The sequence below is a fragment of the Diachasmimorpha longicaudata genome, chromosome 5, assembly GCF_034640455.1.
Source record: "Diachasmimorpha longicaudata isolate KC_UGA_2023 chromosome 5, iyDiaLong2, whole genome shotgun sequence".
Classification (NCBI taxonomy): Eukaryota; Metazoa; Arthropoda; class Insecta; order Hymenoptera; family Braconidae; genus Diachasmimorpha; species Diachasmimorpha longicaudata.
Genome location: NC_087229.1, coordinates 5,535,712 through 5,558,610, shown reverse-complemented (window position 1 = coordinate 5,558,610; position 22,899 = coordinate 5,535,712). Strand labels below are relative to the sequence as shown.

At 37.3% G+C, this 22,899-nt stretch overlaps 5 protein-coding genes across 15 annotated transcripts; all 5 read right to left on the bottom strand.

The window, feature by feature from the left end:
- Positions 1-201: 201 nt before the first annotated feature.
- Positions 202-8,766, bottom strand: LOC135162938 (klaroid protein-like). 5 transcript variants are annotated; one of them, XR_010299040.1, is made up of 10 exons: positions 8,193-8,337; positions 7,581-7,783; positions 6,736-7,086; positions 5,800-6,040; positions 5,356-5,710; positions 4,739-4,924; positions 2,777-2,961; positions 2,621-2,695; positions 620-2,471; positions 202-481 (listed from the first exon to the last, which is right to left on the bottom strand). XR_010299040.1 is itself a non-coding variant. In XM_064121909.1 (10 exons), exons 3-10 carry the CDS (start codon positions 7,775-7,777, stop codon positions 1,539-1,541), a joined length of 2,523 nt encoding a protein of 840 aa, XP_063977979.1. In that variant the 5' UTR covers positions 7,778-7,783; positions 8,416-8,483; positions 8,609-8,754; the 3' UTR covers positions 202-1,538. The 5 variants fall into 5 exon arrangements, 3 of the variants coding, with proteins under 3 accessions (XP_063977979.1, XP_063977978.1, XP_063977977.1); XR_010299041.1 differs by having other exon boundaries at positions 202-771; positions 862-2,471; XM_064121909.1 differs by lacking the exon at positions 8,193-8,337 and adding exons at positions 8,416-8,483; positions 8,609-8,754 and having other exon boundaries at positions 202-2,471.
- Positions 8,767-9,368: 602 nt separating this feature from the next.
- LOC135162963 (venom acid phosphatase Acph-1-like) lies at positions 9,369-11,000 on the bottom strand. The gene is made up of 4 exons (XM_064121971.1): positions 10,599-11,000; positions 10,090-10,533; positions 9,645-9,977; positions 9,369-9,573 (listed from the first exon to the last, which is right to left on the bottom strand). Exons 1-4 carry the CDS (start codon positions 10,794-10,796, stop codon positions 9,406-9,408), a joined length of 1,143 nt encoding a protein of 380 aa, XP_063978041.1. The 5' UTR covers positions 10,797-11,000; the 3' UTR covers positions 9,369-9,405.
- A 1,169-nt stretch (positions 11,001-12,169) lies between these two features.
- LOC135162616 (uncharacterized) lies at positions 12,170-14,179 on the bottom strand. Its single transcript, XM_064121266.1, has 3 exons — positions 12,890-14,179; positions 12,401-12,730; positions 12,170-12,319 (listed from the first exon to the last, which is right to left on the bottom strand). Exons 1-3 carry the CDS (start codon positions 13,211-13,213, stop codon positions 12,170-12,172), a joined length of 804 nt encoding a protein of 267 aa, XP_063977336.1. The 5' UTR covers positions 13,214-14,179.
- A 289-nt stretch (positions 14,180-14,468) lies between these two features.
- LOC135162957 (uncharacterized) lies at positions 14,469-19,654 on the bottom strand. 7 transcript variants are annotated; one of them, XR_010299046.1, is made up of 8 exons: positions 19,400-19,654; positions 18,637-19,339; positions 18,254-18,502; positions 18,157-18,177; positions 16,383-18,056; positions 15,568-16,020; positions 14,943-15,290; positions 14,470-14,861 (listed from the first exon to the last, which is right to left on the bottom strand). XR_010299046.1 is itself a non-coding variant. In XM_064121962.1 (4 exons), the coding sequence occupies exons 1-4, from the start codon at positions 16,578-16,580 to the stop codon at positions 14,715-14,717; spliced, it is 1,146 nt and encodes a 381-aa protein (XP_063978032.1). In that variant the 5' UTR covers positions 16,581-18,157; the 3' UTR covers positions 14,473-14,714. The 7 variants fall into 7 exon arrangements, 1 of the variants encoding a protein (XP_063978032.1); XR_010299047.1 differs by having other exon boundaries at positions 18,157-18,502; positions 18,637-19,137; positions 19,283-19,339; positions 19,400-19,483; XR_010299045.1 differs by having other exon boundaries at positions 14,469-14,861; positions 16,383-18,177.
- A 1,066-nt stretch (positions 19,655-20,720) lies between these two features.
- On the bottom strand, positions 20,721-21,836 carry LOC135162615 (odorant receptor 22c-like; the record flags this gene model as incomplete). The annotated part of the gene is made up of 2 exons (XM_064121265.1): positions 20,721-21,141; positions 21,395-21,836. Coding segments are annotated over 2 exons (789 nt in total), but the record flags the coding sequence as incomplete, so codon positions are not given.
- Between the last annotated feature and the right edge of the window lie 1,063 nt (positions 21,837-22,899).

Here is a 22,899-nt window from a genome sequence, read left to right as displayed (position 1 = left end):
ATTTAGATTTTCATAAAATTCTATGAATAGTTGACTGAAAAGTGTCGACCACTTCCATTTTCGACATCAGTGATGTACACCATGTTATAATTTTTTTTGTTGACAAAAAAGCATTTGGAATGCGTTTCAACTATTTATCTACCTTTTTACCCTAACCAACGTTCATTCGGGACGAAAAAATTATAGAAATAAAACGCGGTATGTCATTAATAATTTTTTATTCACAAAATGTTATACTCCTACGCGCAATCGGCATACATAAGACAAGACGAGAAAAAAGTACTTTAAATTACAAAATGTCAAGATTCTCACGGTACATATCCTCGATCCATTGATTTAAGTACCGCCAGCCACAAAGTTATTATGCCCCGTCCTAGCTTGCGACGTAACATATCTCGACTCAGATCCGTCATGTTTCTCTTCCAATTAAAACATTCATTACGAAAAAAGAGCAAGCACAATACTCGGATTTTCTTCTTTTCTATACAAAACACGAAAAATAAGCATTATCACAAAGCTTAAAACATAATCAGAGGTACAATAATAGTGCATTGTTTCATAAATCATATACACAAAAGATAACTCTACTTGGAACACAAGATATTTAGATTCTCATTACGTTTAAATAAAAATCTGGGAAGAGTTTTATTACAAAAGTATCCGTTGAATTTCATTGATATGAAGATGTTTGAGTGAGGGAAGCTTGGCCCACCGCGTCCTGTCGTCAAAGTCTCATCCTTTAAAACCTCTAGTGCACGTCAAACCTACACTCTTAAAGTTACAGCAACATCAAAACACATTATAAAAAAAAGTAAAGCGTGATATCAGCGAATCCCGTTGGAAAAACCCCAGCGAAATTACCTTATGACTCTAAAACACATTTTCCTCCAAGAATAATTTGTACTTTGTGGGTAATTACAATTTACATAGCTTTGGGTAACTGCTGATAGTATTTCAGTCCGTGTTTTGAACACTATAAAGATCCTTTCAATATAAAAACAAATGTTGCGCTTACGCTGAAAATTGTACAATTTCCTAATTCCTAAAACGAAATGATGCGATTTCTACAGAATTATAGACTATTGACATTGATTATGGCATTATTAATAGTTACTTTGTTCAAAGGCACGTGTGAGTCTAGTCAGTGGAGAAGTGACAATCCGTAGCAGATGTAATTCAAGGCATTGGTGATAGAAACGAGGCCCATAGGGACGCTTTTCTTAAATCAAGAATAATTTACTTGAGTAGAGATAATTATTCGGGACTAAATTATGCTATAATCTCGAAAATAATGGATTTAAAAAAAAGTAGGGAACATTGTTTGCTCATGATAATGAATTTCCTCCAAGAAACCTTTTCCTATTCCTCTCAAAATGTTCATTGTAAAGGCCATGAATTATTTTGTAACAATAAGCCACAAAAAGGACTACATCTACTACGCTTTGTCACTCCACTGCTCTATTTCAATGTACACAGCATGATTTAAAAAAACAAAATACTTTTGGTCAGCGCTGTTACTTTTTCCCCTAGCAAAATGTTCAAACCGGTACTCCATGGATTCGGAATCGGTACAAGCACGTGTACTCAAGCTGTCCATGATTACTATGAATTCTCAATTCAATATACTCATATGCATCCTTAATATCATTATTCTGAACCGGGAAGTATTGAAGGCTATCATCACTGTCGACGAACTCATATTCACCAAATAACATTGGGGTTGCATCGTTCTCCTCCTTCAGTCCCCAAACGTTAAATTTCCTTGGTGCACTCTTCATTTCGTTATTCGGTAGGATGGACCTTGGAGCATGCTCCAGGGTGAATCCAGTGACCTTGATAGGTGCTCGTACCTTTATCAAAAGATAACCTGGAAAATCCTGGAACGCCCAACAAACACCTGGCTGCAGTGGACGACCTTGGATAACTGTTCTAGGATCTCCACTCTCGTAATACAGAGTGAATCCAAGGACTTTATACGCTCTTGTGTTGACATTGTGACGCTGAGTGCATCGGATACTTATTATCTGACCTCCTGCAGATTCGAGGGCATAATCCACTCGTCCCGTTCTATCTGCATCGTAAATCTTCAATATTTCTTTGACGATGGAGCGGATGTGGTCATCAGTAACTGGAATTCTCTCAGCCGGCTGAGGACAATTGACTGTGCTAGACTTTTCCATTACTTGAGCTTCGGTTTGAGCTAGAGTGTTAGCTTTTATGATTTCCTCGACTATTCTCGTTATCTCGAATTTGAATGCACCTGTACCAAAGTAGGATGTCACTACTTCTTCGACACGTCTCTCGATGTCGTTATTGGTTATTGATATTGTTGGTTTGTCACAGCAAGTCTTCTGTTGTGCATAGAGTTCCTGCAGATTTTTAAATTCCAGTTTTATTCTGCTGATCTCATTCTGAGCTCTTTCGTCAGGTTTACTGTCAGTTATCTTTTGCTCCAGATTTGTTAATTTTTCCTGGGGAATGGAAAATGAATTCATTAGAATAATATTAGAATAATCTCAAGGATTTTCGTTAATTCACAAAAATTTAAATCCCTGGAAAAAATAGGCTTGTGATTTTTTCGCAGAAGTCAGATATGGATATTGGATGCACTTGTACTTACATCATAGAGTGCCCAGACAGATTTCTCCTCTCCTTTCAACCCCTGAATGGACTCCGTGATGTTCGTTAATTGCTCCTATGCAATTTAAATTAATTAACACATGAATTCTCCACTCACTCAATTCCCGATAAAAATGAGATAGGAAATTCATCTTACCCCTTGATCAAGCCTCGCACTCTCGAGCTTCTCTACTCGATTAATCAAAAGCGCTATGGACCTTCTAAACTCCTCGTCCATAACCATTTCATTCGATTCCATCTTCACTTTGTCCATTTCATCTGTCACATCAGGCCTAAATCCGGGGAATGTGAAGCTCTTAGCGTAGGGAAGCAACCAAAATCCTGCAAATTCATTATTTCATCAAACGAAATTAAAAAAAAAATACAATGGTTCTCTACTCCTTCTCCTGTTACCGCCCACTGCATTACCCTGATCTGACCATTTTTACAATAACATCACATTTCATTAGGTACTATAAGAGATCATATCAGTGTAGTGGCAGAGACAAATATTCATTCGGTAACTGAGAGAAGGATAGACGAAGGAACTCACCATTCGGATAACTTCAGAATCATGCGTGTACCCCTGAAGCCTTTAATCTCCAATTAACATCACCAGCTGAGTTTTACCTCCCTCTATCCTTCTCCCATAGCATTCAAAATATTGAGACACATATTTTTTTTATATTTATAGAGTTGGGATCATTCAATTGCTTCATTCAATTTCATCGTAATTATCATGCTTGCATGTATCAGACTTCCACTTGATTGAAATCAATTTCAACTATCGATATTTCTTCATTTTATTATGAAAATCTCAGAAAACATTAGGTACATTCGTGTGTATAAATTTTTCATTCAAAATATAATAGGTTCGGCTTCTAATAGTAGCTTTTTATTTCAAAAAATACTCCTTTCAATTCATTCAAATCTCTCCTATAATTTTAACATGATTATTATATTTTTGGTTAAAGGCCGGAAGTTCATTTGGTTAACGTGGAAGCCACAGAATATTAATTTTCTATGTACTAGAGATAATTTATAAGGCTGAAGGGTTAATACTCAATGATGCAGTCACCCATTGTCGTACAATCATTGTTTTGGTAAATAGTAGTTAGAGAACAATCGCAAGTATGAAGTATAAAGCCACACAAATATATTAGTTTTGTTAATAAATTCCAACAAATAACGCGTATTATGTATATTAAATAATTTGGTAACTACTCAGTAGATGATCTACTCTGGAAGGACTAGACTTACTAATGCCCGATCATAACTGACCGTGGAGAATTACTTTTTGGGAAATTAATCTGTAATGAAGCAAGTGGATCCAAACGAGCCAATTAAATTTATTTTAGTTTTAGTAAATATCTTGGAAGCATAGGACCTATCCTCATTTGATTTCAAGATATTTGATAAAAAAGGAAAAAAGTAAATTTGACTGACATTCAGATACCACATTACCCCGCGGATTAACGTATCAAACTGAAAGTGGAATTAAAACCAAAAATGCAAACCGTTAGCAACACGATGGGTTAATCCTAAATCAAAACGGAAGCTCGATTAATTATGCGTAGATCATGATTAAAAAAATAGATGATTTCCATCTCAACGCAAAATGCTGCGAGACTTCGCCCTCTTCAAATATTTTTGATAGTCTCGACTAGTTCGTAAATAAAAAAAATCATTCGATATTACTGAAACCCGGGTAAAGACACGTTCAGAGGAAATGCAGGTAAAAATGAAAAATTTTGAAAATTCGTGAGATATTTCGCGAAAAATCCATAATCATCGATAAAATCAACATTAATGACATCATCATAGATGCGATATGTTGTCTCAGTGACATCTTTCTGTACTTTCTGTAGTGTCTCCATACAGGTTAACGAATGCTTTAGCGCGACGTAAGCTCCTGAAACAAAAAGAAGACGAAGGCCAGGCTACGGTTTACCGGTCACTCGAGAATAATCGACTGGTTTTAGTAGACATCAACATTTTTCTATGATTTTTCAATGTACAACAGCCGTGTTGTTCAGTGAGGGAGGAAGAAGCCCAAAGTTTGATAGATGCCCCGTAATATCCTATTCAGCATAGCGTGAATCAGATTTTAATTACTTACCCGCGAAGAGAAGAGGTGGTAAGAGAATTAACCACAGTAGTTGAGATGGACGTGCAAGGATATACTTTCGAATCCTAGAGAATCGACTCAATATCCATGTGTCAAGATAAAGTACTCTTATTAGCCACAGATATAAATACTGCAGGTAGTAGTCGATTTGAGACCATATTCTTCTCCATTTTGACTCTGAAATTAGGGGAAATTGATCAATTTCGTGACGTTTGACTGTGACTTCTCTATTCTTTAGTCTTCCAGTTGAGGGAATACGTATTGGGCGTACGGGTATCTTTAATCGAACATCTAAAACTCATGGTTCCCAAAACACCTAAGTAATGTGACCTTAATTCTTTTAATGTAAAATTGATGATTTGTTTTTGTAGGCCAATCGTTTGGACTGGTGAAAGGAAATTCATTCTAATTCCATAAATAACATGTGGGGGGTAAAGAGGATTTGAGCTTTTTTATTAACGAGAATTACGTAAACCCCTCAAGAAAAAAGGAAATGGAAACGGAAATCTGGCTTCAAATCTATGATTACGCTATATTTTTCTAAATACGCTGGTTTTATTGGCTTCACAGCTGTTTATGAATTTTGGAAAAAAAGTGCAAAAAATTACCTCCAAACTGGTAATATCCTTGACTAGTATTGAAGCATGTTTCTCTCCTGAGAATTTTCAACGTCACGACGTTGACGATGCTGAAAAACAAGACAGCCACAAGACTCTTGACGCCCTCATACCACTTTCTCACTCTCCCACGTTCTCCTCGACTTAGACATTTCGTCTTGACGGCATCGTCCAGCTCACTGTCCGAATCGACATGTGCTAGGCTATCAAATGTTCTTCTATTGCGAGACTCTTCATAAAATATACGTCTCCTCATAAACTGCTCCACATGCACTTGTTTATAACCAGCGGCCGATGATATATCACTGTTCATTGTAGCTGCGAATAATCTGGCATTTTCTTCGTTCTAATCACGTGCGGGGAAAAATAAAACGTTATCACACAAATTTCGGTGGTTTGTGGTCGACAATTAGGTAATTTTAAGAATATTTATACCAATCGATTCTGCTCGATGGACTCATTGATTTCACCGTCCAAAGAATCCGAGTTTCCTTCTCTCGTACTAAACGACGTTTGACTGGCTATTTGTTGATTGAGGGACAATGTACTACCGGCACTACTGCCATCCGAGTGTATTGACGGTCTCGACATGTTAGGCATTGCCAAAACACCCGGGGCAATTTCGTATCGGCATTGTGACGCCGGTGAGTACGTGTAATCCGTTTTTGGAAAAACACTAAAAGCAGTAGTAATGCAATGCAAAGAAAAGATAGTCACGAATTCTGTATTGATGAAGTAGAACGAGGTAATTTAATTCACCATTGTTTTCCGACGAATATCTCAGAAATTACGGAAATGACTCATTTTTCATAATGACCTTCTTTGTCAAAAACAATAAGTTGTACCAAAAAGTCTTCCTGAAAACTGTTCTATTGCTTCCAGATTTTGCGATATTCATCAAAAACTAATGACGCGATAAGTTAAATTGATTCGTTTTATTTCATTACAGAATTATTCTGGGTTTCAAAATGAACCTCGAAAAATTCTCTTGTATTCCAATTCTTCCAATCCAAACAAGTATTTGTAGCTATCATACTAGTTTGGTTTTGGTAAAGAAAGGGTATGATATTTTTTCTAATCACCAGAAATGTTACCAAAAGATATATCTTGGGACCTTGAAATTATCCATTATCAATATTTAACGACATTAGAAAAAACACTTTGCTCTGTGACGTGTGACACCGTTACAAGACCGAGAAATTTTTTATTAATCATTGAATTATGATTAGGTCAGTGAGGGTGTGGTTGCAGTATTTAATTTCCCAACGGTTTTAAAACCACCGAGGCCGAATAGTAAATTAACTGACTCATGTAATCACTGAGAAGATCAAAACAGCAGGAATATCAGAAATTACATTATCAGTTACTTACTTCCAATAATCACCAGCCTGTTTATATATTTCATAAGCAGAGGCTGACCGATTAGGTGGATCCTCACGTTCTCCCTCCTCCGATGAATAGTCACTGGTTATTGTCCTTTTTGGTGTTTCACTCTTGTGCTTCTCATCACTCTTGTCAAGAGATTGGCGTTCTCTGGCCTCGCCCTGTCCATTCGTCAGTAATTGTCTCTTTACTCTCTGTCTCTCAGAGCGTCGTTCAACCTTTTTTATTGTTTGAGGAGCCGAATTGTCTTTCTCCATTATTCTCTCTGTCTCCACTTCCTCTCGATTCTCGATTATAATATCCATGGATTTGTCGTGCGGTTCCACACTGCTTGCGGGTCTTAAAATAGAAAAAGCGAAAGTTTATACGAAAGGGCAAAGTTAAAGAAGTTGAGAAAATGTGCTGATTAAACAGTACGATATACAGAAAGTGTTTTCAATTGATACTCCGGGAATGGTGGCCATTCTGAAGAAGGGAGAATGCTTCTAGGTAATGGATTAGAATTATTTGAGAATTATTTAGAAAATTTTTATCAATCTGTTTATAGATTTACGTCTATTTCTAAACCCTTCCATTGCTTGATTGGCTAACACGTATAATTTGACACTTCTGCATTAATTACTGCCGATAATAATGACCGGCCGATTGAGTACAAACTCTTTCTAAATATCTCCCTTCTATGATAGCTTTCCTGTTAATTTTTACTGATCAACTTACTCAGGACAAACTATTCTAAATTCAGCCCAATTTTTGGAGCGTAAAAATCAAAATAAAAATGTTATTCGAAAGCAAAAATAATCAAAGTACTTGAATGTAGATTAACATGGACTTACAGAGATCTCGATCCAGATCGTCTGCTACTGGTAACTTCACCTGGTGTGTGCGATCTCTCTCTGCTTTCTCGGCTCCTCAAGTCATAGTGATGTTCTGTAGATTCAGACTCTGTCATTAACTGATTAAAGATCATTGGAGTATGCGACCTTGATCTACTCCTACTCCTCAGCTCATAGTGATGCTGTTCACTATCCATGATTCCCTGTAAGCATCACCATTAGTATTTGGAAATTATTGACATGCACAGGGTGATAATTTCCAATGTGAGAACTATCTTGAGAGTGCAGTTATTGAGCTACACATGAAGTACATATTTAAGAATATCTAAAAATAGTGCCTCTCCCAAAATGTTCCACCCGGCGAGCCCTTCCACAGTCTTTTCAACACTCCTTGTTGCTCCTAGACCCCCTCACCCCAAAAATATTAAGGACCAGGAATTTTTCGTTTCTCATTTGTTCCCCACATTCTACTATTTTATCGCATGCTGAGATTCCCAAAACGTTTGCGCAACGATTATGAAGGATTTTTCAAGTAGCTTTCTACACACTCGTTTCTCATTATGCAAATACTGTTTTACATAGCAAAGGTTGTAACGGTTGTGTAGTAAATACCTCAATTCGCTTATGTGACATCATACTCGTAGAAAAACGCAACTACATAGAGTGAACAAAAATTGAAATAAAATTTATCCCCTTTTTCACCAGAAAAATTACACTCGACAGTTGGTTAGTCACACAGCCGGGGGAACGTGACAATGTATATGTTTGCATTATGAAATAGTATCTATAAATAGATTTTGTAATTGAAGAGAAAAGAAATGAAAATAAAACTCACCGTTCAACGGAAGACGTGACTGCGAATTATTCCAATTTCAGTTCTTGCAGTTAACCTGCACACTCGTGCTAAAAAGTTTAGCAGCTTTAGTATTGTGGTATTTGATTTTGCGGATACTATTTCACAATTTTATTTGTAAATATGAAGACGCGACAGTTTATTCCAACAATCGGTGCATTCATGGCACACATACTCGTTTAAAAAATATCCGTACAACGCAAATACGTGTGTAAACTGCACTCTACACTCCCACTCACTCACTTCTTCTTCTTCTAATTTTTGGGAGGCTCCGTTCGTACTTGTACGACTGTAGAAACGGTCGACTGTCCACAGACTTGTCAGAATCGTGAGTGCACAACTGTACAGGAAACTGTGCATAGGTCACATACAAAAGGATGGAGTAAAGTAGAGATTTGAGTGGGGGTTTGAGTGACGCCAGGCACTCCACGTTACCGACATAGTTTCACCCCACGGGAAACGAGGCGCCACGAGTACTACTGACGTGAATGACGGACAGTGAGTGAGAGAGAGAGAGGGAAAGATATTTCTCTCTCGCTCATTGACAATTTCAAAACAGTCCTTTCAGGGGGGGCAGAGAGGTTGACGTTTCTCGCGGCTCCTGGGCCTCCTAGAGCAAAAAGGGCCCGGATTTGGGATCAAACCGTTTTTCGCCCATATCTTTGGAAATATCATAGCTAGGACAATTTGGCTGGCGCTATTGGATTCGTGAGACGATTTCCGATTTTTTTAGGGGTCCGGGAATTTTCTAAAATCGATTTTTTTCGCTTCCTGGAGTGATTATACAAATTTGGCAGATAATGATCGACGATCTTTGTCTAAATAACCACTTTAGATAATATTTGTCACACCAGCTTACAATTCGGTTTCTGTAACTGTTATGTACGAATAGGGATGGAAATTGGCGCTAGTAAAACAATACATTATTTATTAATATCAGAACAAATAGAAACATGTGATCCCCTTTTTAATTCAATTGCATTTATTTTCTGTGCTATTGCAGCAGTCTTTGCCGAAATTTCTGAGTGTATTACTTTTGAAATTTTTTTCAAAGTCGGCTAGAGGACAGACGTCTGTACATCCAGGAATTGGTAGATAAAGAGTGAAGTCCGGCTTGATTGTGCCATTGTTGTAAGCAAGCTAAATAACAAAAAAAAATCCAATATCATTCTGCAAGTATTATTTTTGAGTAATTTAATTTTCATACTGACCATGACAAACAATTTATCCTGAACTTTATGCAATTCTAACGCAATATAACTGCCATAATCAGGCACATGTTTCCCATCATAAACGTTTAAAGCATTGAGAAGTCCAGCTATATGGTAGTCGTCTGCTACATACATCAATAATCTCCTATTTTCCCATCCCTTCACGTAATTGTCGACATTGTGCAAGAATGTGCTGATGTGAGCACCCCCCAGAAGCCGCCTCATTTGTGGGGTGGCGGAATCGGTCAGGTACTTCAGAATAGTGAGATTCTTCAGAGCTCCATTAGGAAATATATTCTTGGTCCAATTCGCTGAAGGAATCCCCACATTCGCCTAAAATAAGGTTTTATGAATAATCTTATTCGGGGGAGTGGGCACTCAGTTCGAGAACCATTCCTCCAACGGTTGTCCACCCATGAAAGTGATAATAATAAAATACTCGAACCTCCGTCTGCAGATACTGATGAAGAAGCCAACCCTGAGTACACGTGTTGAACTCAGTCCCTGTATTCAGTGACAGATAATCGTAAATCTTCCGCATTTCATTGCTCATCCTTTTGGTTTGTGCGGAGATCAGCGAGTTGAACTTTTGCTGATAATTTGTACAGTTTAAGCTGCCTGAGAATAGCATATCTTCATCTCTTACATCGAAATCCATTCGGTAATAAGGTATTGAGTTAAGCAGATCCAAGTTGGGTTGGTGCATCGCATCTAAACAATTGTGATCTCGGGTGTAGCACTCAGTGAGTAGTCCAAGTGCCATCAATTCAGCTGTATCCCATGCTGTCGTTGTCTTCTGTGATCGGAAATAAATTTTGTCAAAACTATCGTTAAATCCATACCTCCTGCGGAAGTATGCCCCTAACTGCAATGCCTTCTGTTGTCCGTCCTGAAAAAAATGGCAATTATTGTCTATCATTTTTTATTACATATACAATAATAATTTGTATGTACAATCGTCAACTGATTGGTGCCTGGCACCATCGAGACATTATTCTCTCGGATTTTTGGAAAGTATTCCCTGATGCTGTCGGTTGCAATTGGAGTAGCTTGTGTGTGGCGAATTAGAACTTGAGCTATTAGAAGTTCTGCATCACAGAACTTTGAATACAAGATGAATGAAAATATTGTCAATCCGTAGTTAAACTTCATCGTGGAACACTGGTCCGTAATTTAAGTAGTTTCCCGTTGCACTCAGCGTGAGGTTTCCTTGGTATTATTCCGCTTCTAGGCTCAAAGGGATGAGGGATCGCACCAATAATTTATCGGTATTTAAATTATATAATTTATTATTTGGTTGTAATAACTGTGTCATCTGACTGATTACAAAGAGTTTATGAGTTTTGTATGACTCCAAGTCCGCTTCAGGTCTGCTTCATAGAGGCTTCACGGTCTCTTAAATAAGACAGTGATTGTTTATATTTCATCACTTGGTCACCATAATCAAATTACGCTGGCAAGTGGTACGCTGATAATACTGTATGTCCCCTTATTTAACAATAATGGAATTACCCAACCCTGGGGCATAACATCCTGTTACGAACCCTCTGGCCATTACATGGCGAAGATTTTCATTAGTTAATTAGGTGCTGTTTTGTAATATGTCTAATTGCATCTACTTAACTCCGTTGAATGCCTCTGACAAATATCATGCTAATTATGACAAGGTATTTGGAAATCATTGATGTAAAGCAATCTGCAGATGATGGGTTTTCTTGTATATCAAACATTACCCTGACATTAAAAAGTCATTTGCGTATCACATGAAATTTGAAAATTCTCCGAAATTTAATCTCCAAAAATCACCAGTGTCAGGGAGAAATGTTATCAAGAGAATATTTCTCCGACTGATGGCTGATAAGGCATATCAGAATTTCCGAACATTCCTGAATGAAATCTATTCAGTTTTGGATTTAAAATAAATGAATGAAGAAATTTTGTCAGATTACAGTTTTCATTGGAGTTATGTAACCAGCACGATAGTGGGAGACCGGGTTCGGTTCCCGGGTGGGTTAAAGCGAAAATTTTTTTCTCTCTAATTCTAATTGTCTTCGAATCCCCTTTGGTCATTTTTGTCAGTGAAAATTTCACTTCAGATTGAAAAAAAAATAACTTTCTGCATTTGATCGCCATTCTCTGTTGCAAGGACCTCTAACCGCGGTTAGAGAGCCCTTCTGGCCCTTTAAGGGTTCTAGTTTTGTTTATTGGGTCAATTTATTCTTCATAGATTGTAAAAAAATTAATTTGGAGGCGATTCACATTCAGGTAGACTGACACGATCTGGTATGAGCTCAGTACGTGAGATTTTAAAAAAGTTTATGGTTTATTTAGCCTTCCATGCCAAACGCAAAACAGGAAAATATAACGCATTCGTGAAAACAACAGGATATTTATTAATATAGCAATGCTTAAAATTAAAAATACAATATGTTTTCTAACTACTTTGTTTTTCAAATACATTGAGCAAAGATGGGTAGATGTACGCTACCCTCATCGAACCCACTAAATATAAGTAAAAAAACCCTCTAATTGCTGCACTCTCCAGGGAAATTCTTCAGAGTATTTTCCTCCACAATTGTTTTGAAATTTGATAGTGGACAAAATGGCAGATTATATCCAGGAAGTGACAGTAGTTCAGTCTGGCTCGGATCGGATCGGCCATTGTTGTACTTTACCTAAATATAAAACAAAAATGATACAATTCTTCATAAAATATTAATTTTTACATATGAAGTTATGATCAGAGTTCTACTAACCACAATACTCAATTTGCCGTAAAACTCGTGCACCTCCAGGGCAATGTAACTTCCGTAATTAGGAATATGCTTGCCATCATATAGCCTCAGAGCACTGAGAAGTCCAGCTATATGATAATCGTCGCCGACGTACATAAATAGTCTCGTCTTGGCGCCGTGCAAGTAATCATCGATGTTCTGTAAGAACTTATTGATGAAGTTACCTCCCAACAGACGCCTCATCTGGGGTGTGGCGGACTTGGTTTGGAAATTCTCAATAGTAAGATTCGTCAAAATTCCATTTGCCAACAGATCTTGCATCCAAGGCTCCAAGGGACCGCCCGAATTTGCCTAAAAGAATTCTCTTATGATTAATGTTATTTCGACAGGATACATTGGTTCCGCAGACTAATTTCTTAATCCAGAAATATAAATAAATAAGTGAGTGGATAATTTATTAAAATATTAATATCAAAAATCTCTCAAAGGGAAACAATAAAATTTTCAAACCTTCGCTTCAAGATATTGATGCAGAATCCAAGCGTCAACATTCGTATGGAAGTTAGTTCCTGTATGCTCTGACAAATAATGATAAATTTTCCGCAATTCCTCACTCATTTTTTGGGTCTGTTCATCGATCAATAAATTAAATTTATCCTGATAGTTTTTACAGAAGACGGTGCTCAAGAATAGCTGGTCGTGATCCTTGTTTTTCAAATCATAATGAATTTGATTGAATTGTATCGAGGGTAACAATTTGGAATTGATATTATTTTTCGAGTCAAGACAGTTTTTATCCCAGGAGTAACAGTCTGTGGTTAATCCGAGCACCATTAGATCGGTTGTCTGTATCGCATTTGCGCTGATAATTGGTTGCAAATGAATTGATGAATTTTTGAAGACATATCCATATCTCTGCTGCAGTATGCTGGCTATATTTAACGCTTTATTTTTCCCTGCCTGAAAAAAAAATCTAATAAGACAAAACAAAAATTGAAGGAAAATTATATAGTTAATTATTTGCACATACCGTCGTCAAGTGGTTATACCCCTCTGGTAGGTAGACATTATCTTCGCGGATTTTAGGAAAGAAGCTCCTTATGGTGTGGGTCGAAACCGGAGTACTCTCTGTGTATCGTGCTAGAACCTGAACTAGTACAATCCTTGCATTGGAAAACTTTGCAAGCAAGATGAAGCAAAATACTGCTAAACCGTAATTGAATTTCATGTTGAACGGCGGTCAGTTACAGGTAGAAATGAAAAATACGAGCTTGAAACATACGGGAGTGGTTTAAATAGTGGAGAGACATTAGAATCCGGGCCCTCTGGCGATTGGTGTATTAGATAACGGGTACATTAGGGAATTTTAAATTTAATTTGTCAACTAATAGTGTTGGTTGACAATACCTCTAACTAATAGTAATTGATGCCTTTGACCATTATCCCATAAAAGCAAATCAGCCGAATGTCATCCTCTTGATGACGGTTAATAGGGGATGGAAAAATCACTAGTATATCATTTGTCACTAATGGCCGCGAAAAAATCTTATCGACTGGATTTAGTTTTTAGCTGATATTTGACAACGTCCATTATGATATCGAAAAGTTATTCAAAAGAAATATATTGCCGTGTATGTTAAAATTTAAAAAACATTGAGGTGTTATATTAGATCTCTTGTTTTATTTGATTTCTAATCTTGTGAAGAAAAAAATTACATTTTCCATTTGTACACGATAAGAATGTCAATTATTACTTCTGGAAATGCCGGAAATTTCCGAAAAGTTCTATTTTTTTCCCGATCGTCCCCATGTTGTTAAATTTCATCAAGATATTCACTTCATGGTCATTAACGATTTCATAACATCGAATATTTTCTTCTGCGTCCAAAACAACTTTGATGAGGTATTTCGAAATGATTTTTAATCACTTTCGGGGTTTTCCTAAACTTTGATTGAAACAAAAGGCTTTTATAGTTATAAGTAAGAATATTTAAAATTGACGATTAACAGTTTTTTAAAAGGAGTTTGAAATAATGGGTAATTGGGGTGAATAATCGATAGCAAAAAATACGCACTTATCATATTAACAATACCATTTATTAATATCATAAATTTGTACAACAATGACACATGTCTTATAAATCTATAGCTGACCCAGCAAAATCTCCTACTTGAAAATTTTGTAAAACGAACAGAACTGGAAGCATAATTTCACTTAGACTGTTGACTGCAGACATTGGCTAAAAATGATCAGATGCGTGTCATTGTTTTTCGATTCATTGAATACTCTGTAATCATCCAGCGCTATTACTTCGGAACTGTACCAAGGACCTCTTTAATAGCGACAGTCTTTATCGAAATCTTCAAGTATATTGTTCTGCAAAGTGCTCGTGACTTGTTCCACCGAACAGAGGAAGAAACACCCAGGAATTTCCATCAGAAGAGGAAACGCCGATTCATCCCTTCCGCTTTTGTACCGTATCTAAGAATATAAATGAAATGATAAGTTCAATCAGACAATATTGATTTGGACTTATCTCCTTTTCATCAAAGGTTTACTAACCACAAGAAACAATTTCGGCTGTTTGTTCTCATCCGGGAGTTCGTGGAGCTGCAGTTCGACGTAACTGCCATAATTAGGAATATGCTCGCCGTCGTACATTCCTAGAGCATTGAGAAGACCAACTATATGGTAATCGTCACCAACGTACACGAACAATCTGTGGTCTGTCAAACCCTTCTTGTAATCATCGATATTCTTCAAGAAGGTGCTGAGGAGGGAACCTCCCAACAGACGCCTCATCCGATCCGTTGTGGACTCGGTTTGAAACTTCTGAATTGTGAGATTTTTCAAAGCTCCATCGGGAAATATATCTTCTGTCCAACTCTCCAGAGGAAGACCAACACTCGCCTAAAAAAGGGATCTTATCATTAATGTGATCTTGACGGATCGCCATTGCCAGAAATTACGGCGAGCTCATATCATTAAAAGGCTTTGACATCAATAGAACTTATCCATAAATGTTAAACAATCACTCATTCCCACGAAATGTTTTAGTATTTTAGTACTGAAAAATCGTTTAGATTCTGCAGTATTTCATAAAATTGCAGCTTACAGATTGATGGGGTCAAATAAATTCTATAAGAGTAGATATTCTAGAGGAATGGAAACAAGAAAATTTTCGAACCTTCGCCTGAAGATACTGATACAGGATCCAAGCGTGAGCACACGTGGTGAAATTCGCTCCTGTGTGGTATGAGAGATCGTCATAAAGCTCAGACAATGTATCGTCTATCTCGTTGCTTTGCCTTTTAATCTCTGAGAAGAATTCTTCGCCATAATTTTTACAGATTGTGTTGCTAAAGAATAGCTTGTCTTCCCTCATCTTTTTCACATCGAACTCCATTCGATCTTTAGAGATCGAGTTGAACATAGAGTCCAAGTTTGTTTGATTAGTTGTATCAAGACAACGTGGATCGTGACGGAGACAACGTATGGATGCTCCAATTGCCATTAGACGAGCGGTCTCTATTGCGTTTGGTGCGTTCATTGCTCTGTAATAAGTTGTATGATTTCTATACACAGATTCATATTTGAAACGAAAGTCGTATCCTAAGTCCACCGCATCTATCCTTCCTTGCTGAAAAAGAACAAATGCAAAATTGCTTTATTTACCAGATTGTTACTATTTTTACCAATCAGGACAGACGATTATGCTACTAACGGTCTTTTGTTCATTATAGTATCTTATATATATCTATGGACAAATTATATCTGCTCTTGAACTAATCGTCGGAGATTTTCTGGAAATCCGGAGAACTTCCATCCAGGACCAATCGAAATTCAATAAAATCAATAGAAATTAGAAGAAATAAAAATCGAGGGAAACAACCAAGTCTTAAATTTGAGCGCAAACTAAAAAAAATCTGTTAATTTTCATTGCTTTACATATTTCGTGGAAAAAAGACTTCAGAATTGTAATAAAATAGTTTTCATAAATACCATCGTCAAGTGGTTCCATCCCTCGGGTATTGAGACGTTGAAATCACTGATTTCCGGAAAAAACTCGTTGATGTCCGCGGTGGACATCGGAGTTGTCTCAGTATAACGCGCTAGAACTTGAACTAGCAACAGTTTTGCATTGCAGAAATTTGACAGTAAAATGCAACATAATATTGTCACTCCCAAAATGGACTTCATGGTCTGAAACTTGTTATTTCAAGAAGGGAAAGACTGAGCTACGACGTGTGACAGCGGCTTAAATAGTTTCCGATAGAATGCTTGCACGATTGCAACACATGCCGTGGAGAGGTTCATCAGTTCATCGATGAACTAATGGCATCGTCTGTTAATACAAACTATCATTTGGGTTTAATGGTCGTGGTATCTATTAATTTGGTAGCCAATGCTTTGAAAACAAATTATATTGATAAAAATATCATGGATAAGTGCGTTTACTTTTCTATTGGAATAGGTAATTATATAATGACGTGATAAAAGTGTCATTTAACAAATGTGGCTTTATCATTTCCGGAATCCAATGAGATTTTTATTGTTGTATGACGTACACTATTTGGAGTTATTGGGCCCGAAAAATGCAATTCGAAGCAAGCGAAGCTAACGTCGCGGAAAAAGTGGAAGTTTGTTATAAAATAACATCTTTAATAACCATAATAATGGTCTTAGTTCAATACAATATATTTTATGAGTTGGCGATAATAGAAATCAGTGAAACTGAGGAGTAACATTGGGTCGTGCTGGATGGTATGACCGTTGTGGTCTTTTACCTACTCACCCCAGTATTTACGCGGTACCCGCCCCTGATTCTCTACCCGCACTTGTCTTTAAGCTAACACATATCGAACTCCACATGCACTGGGTTCATTTTCCGCCGATGAAAAAATCCTTCACCACCGGGACTCGAAGCTGCGCTCCTGAGAGACTTTGGTCATAGCACCAGCACGATGCCGACGAACACAAACCCGACTAGAAATTTAGTACGGTGAAACTGCTGTCACATCAGGGCCAAAATAGTCAGGAATCAGGCCTTCATCGAGTTGAAATATGGCATACGGTGTCAGGTAATTGTCAGTCATACCGGATCAGGTTTTTATCAGGTCCAGAGCCAATAAACCTGACGGGGCTCGGGCTTGACAGTGCGTTACACTCCAGATAAGGTCCTGATGTACCAAGCCCTAGTGAATCGAACGAAGACCTGCCTTTTGAAATTAGGCAACCTTATCTGGACCTGATGTGACACGTGTTCACTTAATTTTTCTCAACTAATATCGTTCCCGAATAACCGATGTGGTCTTTTGGGGTTCAGCGTCCCCAGCAGCACATGTGTCGGCTGTTTATCCATTAACATCCTGTCACATTTGCTCCAGGAGCTATACACCGTGAACGCGTGAGCTTCCCTGCACTTATGGAAAGAAGGAAATCATCGGTGCCTGGGCTCACCTTCGATGATTCCCACGTGGCGGGGGATTGTTATTGTATTTCAGGCCAGACACAAATGTGTGATTATCAGGTAGTGTGACAAACAAGATTGGTCCAATGCTCATTCCAAGCTTTGATGATAACACCGGGTCGACATCATTCGGGAAACGATAATCGAATGTTTCGTTTGGATTTTTAACTGTAGTAAGTTGTTAGGCGCTCGTCAAGGAAAATGCACTAATTACATCCCAATAATTCCATATTGTTCTTACTCAATCAGAGAGAATTTAAAAAAGTCATAATAACGACCAATAATTACATAAAAAAATATTCTTACCCATTTGATTCAATCATGAATCTGAGAATCGAAAAAAAGGAAAATATAATTTTAGTGATTTTCGCAAAACTTTGATGATTCATGATGATGATTTTACCCCCTGTCAACTGACAGAAGTTATGGTTACGCATTATCATAAATTTCATATCTCTAGCAATATCTTTTGACATATTGCACCACGAACAATTGTAGACGGCATTCCGCAATCGATTAGCGTAACTTGACAATTTTTCACCAACATAGCAGTACATGAAGAATTGCATGTACCAAACATATACTCTTGCTGCGCAGCTTATCACTATTCGGTCCACATTACCTGATTTAACGTTAATAAGAAGTGAAATTCCTAAATTAAAAAAAACAATGTCTAAGTACATCCAAAAGGTTTTACATTTAGATTACAAGCAACCACCGATTGTACTGTACGGGGCTTATCTGGCTTTTAGTGATAAGAATTCAATGAGCTGAAAAAATTCTCACCTGAGGCACAAATGATAGCAGTATTGCTCAGAAGTTCCGACAGGATAATACCACTGACTAAGGCATCCATATGGTGCCCAAGCTCAATTAATTGATTATGTCTCTTTGAGTATTTTTTAATTTTATATTTCTGTATTGAATAATCATCTTCATCACTGAGTTTTTGAATATCGGCCTCGAGTATTTCGAACTGACTACAAATATGCAAAGTAGCATTAAACATAAATGCATCACAGCCTGCATATGTCAATACTGCCCAGAATACCATAACGAAAACCAAATTGTAATAAAGTAAATAAACATTAAGAGACATTGTGGCTGGTATCCAACACGAAGGTGCCAATAACATGTTTCTTGAACTATAATTTCCTGAAATCTCTCTGGTTATACTTGGACGGTCAATCCACACTGCCAGGAACATAGCTCCAAGTGCACCTGTAGTTTGCAAGATAAAAGCTACACGTCCCCAGTATGTATGCCGATACATAATATCACGTGATTCTTGTCGAGTAGCATTTGACCAATCGTCAATGATCGATGAAATAATATAACGCATTTGTTGTTGACCAAGCCAAAGGGAAATAATTTTAAAAGCTGTCTCGGAAAAGACTATGATACCGGATAGGATTTCTAGTAAATCAGTTACCTCTCCGCAGTTGCCTTTAATCAGTAGTTGGGTTGACGATAATATCACGGTAGTCATCTGCATCAAGTTTGTTATGATGTTGACAGTGTTTATCCTAAATATGATATGGATCCTTACCGCAATGAGAATAATAGTACTGGTTTGCACGATACAGAAAATGTTGCGCTGCCATGGCCAGATGCCTAATGCTTTACACCACCACTTCGGTAAATCCAGAGCATAGTGCACATCCACATTCCATTGCAAATGCAATTCAATGTTGTCTTTCATTGGCAGACTAGTATCTCTAGCGCATTTGGACAACAATGATGAGACACTACGAAGTATTCTCTATGACAATAGACAGTGGGGACTAGGGAAGTACCGTGTGCTCCTCACGGCATTTATTATTTACCTGTACAGCGCTCGGGTTGAAATGTTGTTTGGATATTCGCCACTATCTTATAAGATACTCATGCAAACTATCACTTATTCAAACTCTTTGGATGAATAATATAGAGCGTATGCACCCGTGCTGTGCTAACCCTTTTAGATTGATTATTCATCTAGACAGTACTCATGTTAAAATTGTCTTGGATATCCACCATCTGATGAAATAGTCATGATGATGTCCAGTTCTTTATACCATTTAGATGAATAATTTAATTTCTACCATGCGTTATTAATTTTTCTCTTCAAAAAAATAAATTCATGATCATTCAACCTTGCACAACCTTCGTGACATGTAGGCGTAGCACGACATCACTATAGTAGCATTGATGTTGGATTCCTGGTTTTGTTTGAAATAAAAGTAGCAAGGAGTGCCATTGAAAAGGTCCTAAACCATTGGTATGTTCAAGAATGAACAATATTTTCAAAACTTCAACTGAACATCCCGTTTCCTGATTAGCAAAAAAATATGGATATTGAGGGGAATGATCGACCTTTCGTTCACTTCATTACAATTGAACGAACAGCCTCTGTTAACTCTAGTCGGAAATAAGAGCCATGTTAGTGCAGATAAAGTACCTATACTGTTCTATTGATGGGAAAAATGGAAGTAGTTTTTGTAAGCATCATACTAATAATAATTCAATAAAATGGATCGGATGAATTGGTAATGATGAGAATTTATCAAACTAAGAAGTAATATAAACGCAGATATTCATTAAATTTTTCTTATCTTCTTTTTCCGTTTAGCCAATTAGATCTTCTACCGCCCCGCGTCCACAGCCGCACATGTGCGGACGATTTATCCCTCCACGCAGAGCCGAAAACGTCAGGTTTGCACTCAGGATGGCCGGATCAGTCACGAAAGTCGGTCCAATGGTCATTCGAATTTGGAATGATACGACCGGACCACTGCGGAAGCTATATAGAATGTTTCTCCTGGATCCTCAACTGGTAAGTAGACGCTCTTTGAGTGAAATACCAATAACTAAAGCTCAATATTTTCACATCGTTTTATTCAGTTTCAAAAACTGAAGAAATTTCAAAATAACCGAGAAGAATTACATTAAAGAAATATTCTCATCAGTTTAATTCCAGCATGAATCTGAGAACGGAAAAAAAGGAAAACATAATTCTGGTAATTTTTGCAAAACTTTGATGATTCATGACGAAGAAGTGACCTCCTGTCAAGCGACAGGAGAAATTATTACGCATTATCATAAATATCATATCTTTAACAGTATGTTTTGACATATTGTACCATGAACAATCATAGAGAGCCCTCCGCAATTTGTCAGCGTGGCTCGATAATTTTTCACCAACATAGCAATACATGAATAGTTCCATGTACCGGACAGAAAATCTTGCTGCGTAGCTCATTACCATACGGTCCACAGTACCTCTTTCGATACTAACAAGCAGTAAAACCCCTAAATAGACAAAATCAATGTCAGAATGCATCCAAGTGATTATGTATTTCGATTATAATCTCCCATATGTATGAAAACATTTCAGAGGATATCTTGCTTTGATAGAAGAACATATTGAATAATTGAAATGTTTTTTGTCTTTATATTGCATTATGATATCTCCCTACAGAAATGTCCTCTATGTAAATTTTTTGTACCTGTGATCTTTGGTTTAGTCATGAGAAAAATTTCATGAGCTAAAGAACATCCTTACCTGTGACACAAGTGACAATACTATTGCTCAGAAGTTGCGCCAGGATAATAATATTGATTAAGGCATCCATGTGTTGCCCCCGCTCAATTAATTGATTATGTCTCTTGGAGTGTTCTTTAATTTTACATCTTTGCATTGAATAATCATCTCCATCGTTAAATTTTTTAATATCGGCCTCGAGTATTTCAAACTGTCCACAAATATGTAGAGCAGTATTGAATATGAATGCATCACACCCTACGTATGTCAATACTGCCCACAATATAGAAAGAAAGACCAAATAGTAATAAAGTAAATAAATACTGAGAGGCACCGTGGCTGGAACCCAGCACGAAGGTGCCAGTAACAGATTTCTTGATCTATTGGTTTGTGAAATCTCTCTTATTATAGTTGGACGGTCAGTCCACGCTGACAGTGATATACACAGAGCTGATACTGTAATTTGTAAAATAAAAAATAAACGTCCCCAGTATGCATTCCGATGCATGATATCTCGAGATTCTTTTCCAGTAGCATTTGACCAATCATCAATTATCGATGAAATAATATAACGCATTTGTTGTTGACCAAGCCAAAGGGAAATAATCTTAAAAGCTGTCTCTGCATACAATATGATACCGCTCATGATTTCTAGTAAATCTATCATCTCTCCGCAATTACCCTTTGTCAGTAGCTGGACTGATGACAATACGGTGGTAATCACCTGTATCAAGTTTGAAATGATGTCGATATCATCCGAAATGTAATATAGTTCCTTACCGCTGTCAAAATAATACCACTAGTTTGCACGATACAGAAAATGTTGCGCTGCCATGGCCAGATGCCTAGTGCTTTGCACCACCACTTCGGAAAGTCGAGAGCATAGTGCACATCCACATTCCATTGTGAATGTAAATAAATGTTGTGTTGCATCGTGAGACTAGTACCTCTAGCGCATTCTTACAACAATGATGAGATGCTATGAAGTATTCTGTATGACAATAGACAGTCGGCAGTAGGAAAAATACCGCACGCTCTTCATGGCATTTATTATTTACCGGTACAGCGCTCAGTCTGAAGTTTTGCATAAATATCATCCTATTACCTATAAAATACTTATGCAAGTGATCAGGTATTCCGAGTCCCTGGATGGATAATACAATTCGTGGCGCGCCATTATTTCTCTTGTCGCGACTCATACTGCAATTTTCCTGAATACATATCGACAGTTTTTTGAAATAGTTATGATGGTCTGCAGTTCGGTACATCATGCTAATGAATGATTTAGTTTACCACTGGGTATATATTTTTTTTTTATACAAAATTCATAAGCATTGCCGGTGATGTTGCTCAGTTCAACTTCATCGTGTGTCCCAAACGGTTCACGATATTTCTAAATATCTGAAAATGGCTCCTAGTCGATTTATGTACTTTGTGCTTTGCCCTCGGCTCTTAGGAAATTTACAGAAAAAATTGCCAAAATTCGGGATGGCTTTGATTTTCTCAGCTCTGGAAAACTACGTGAG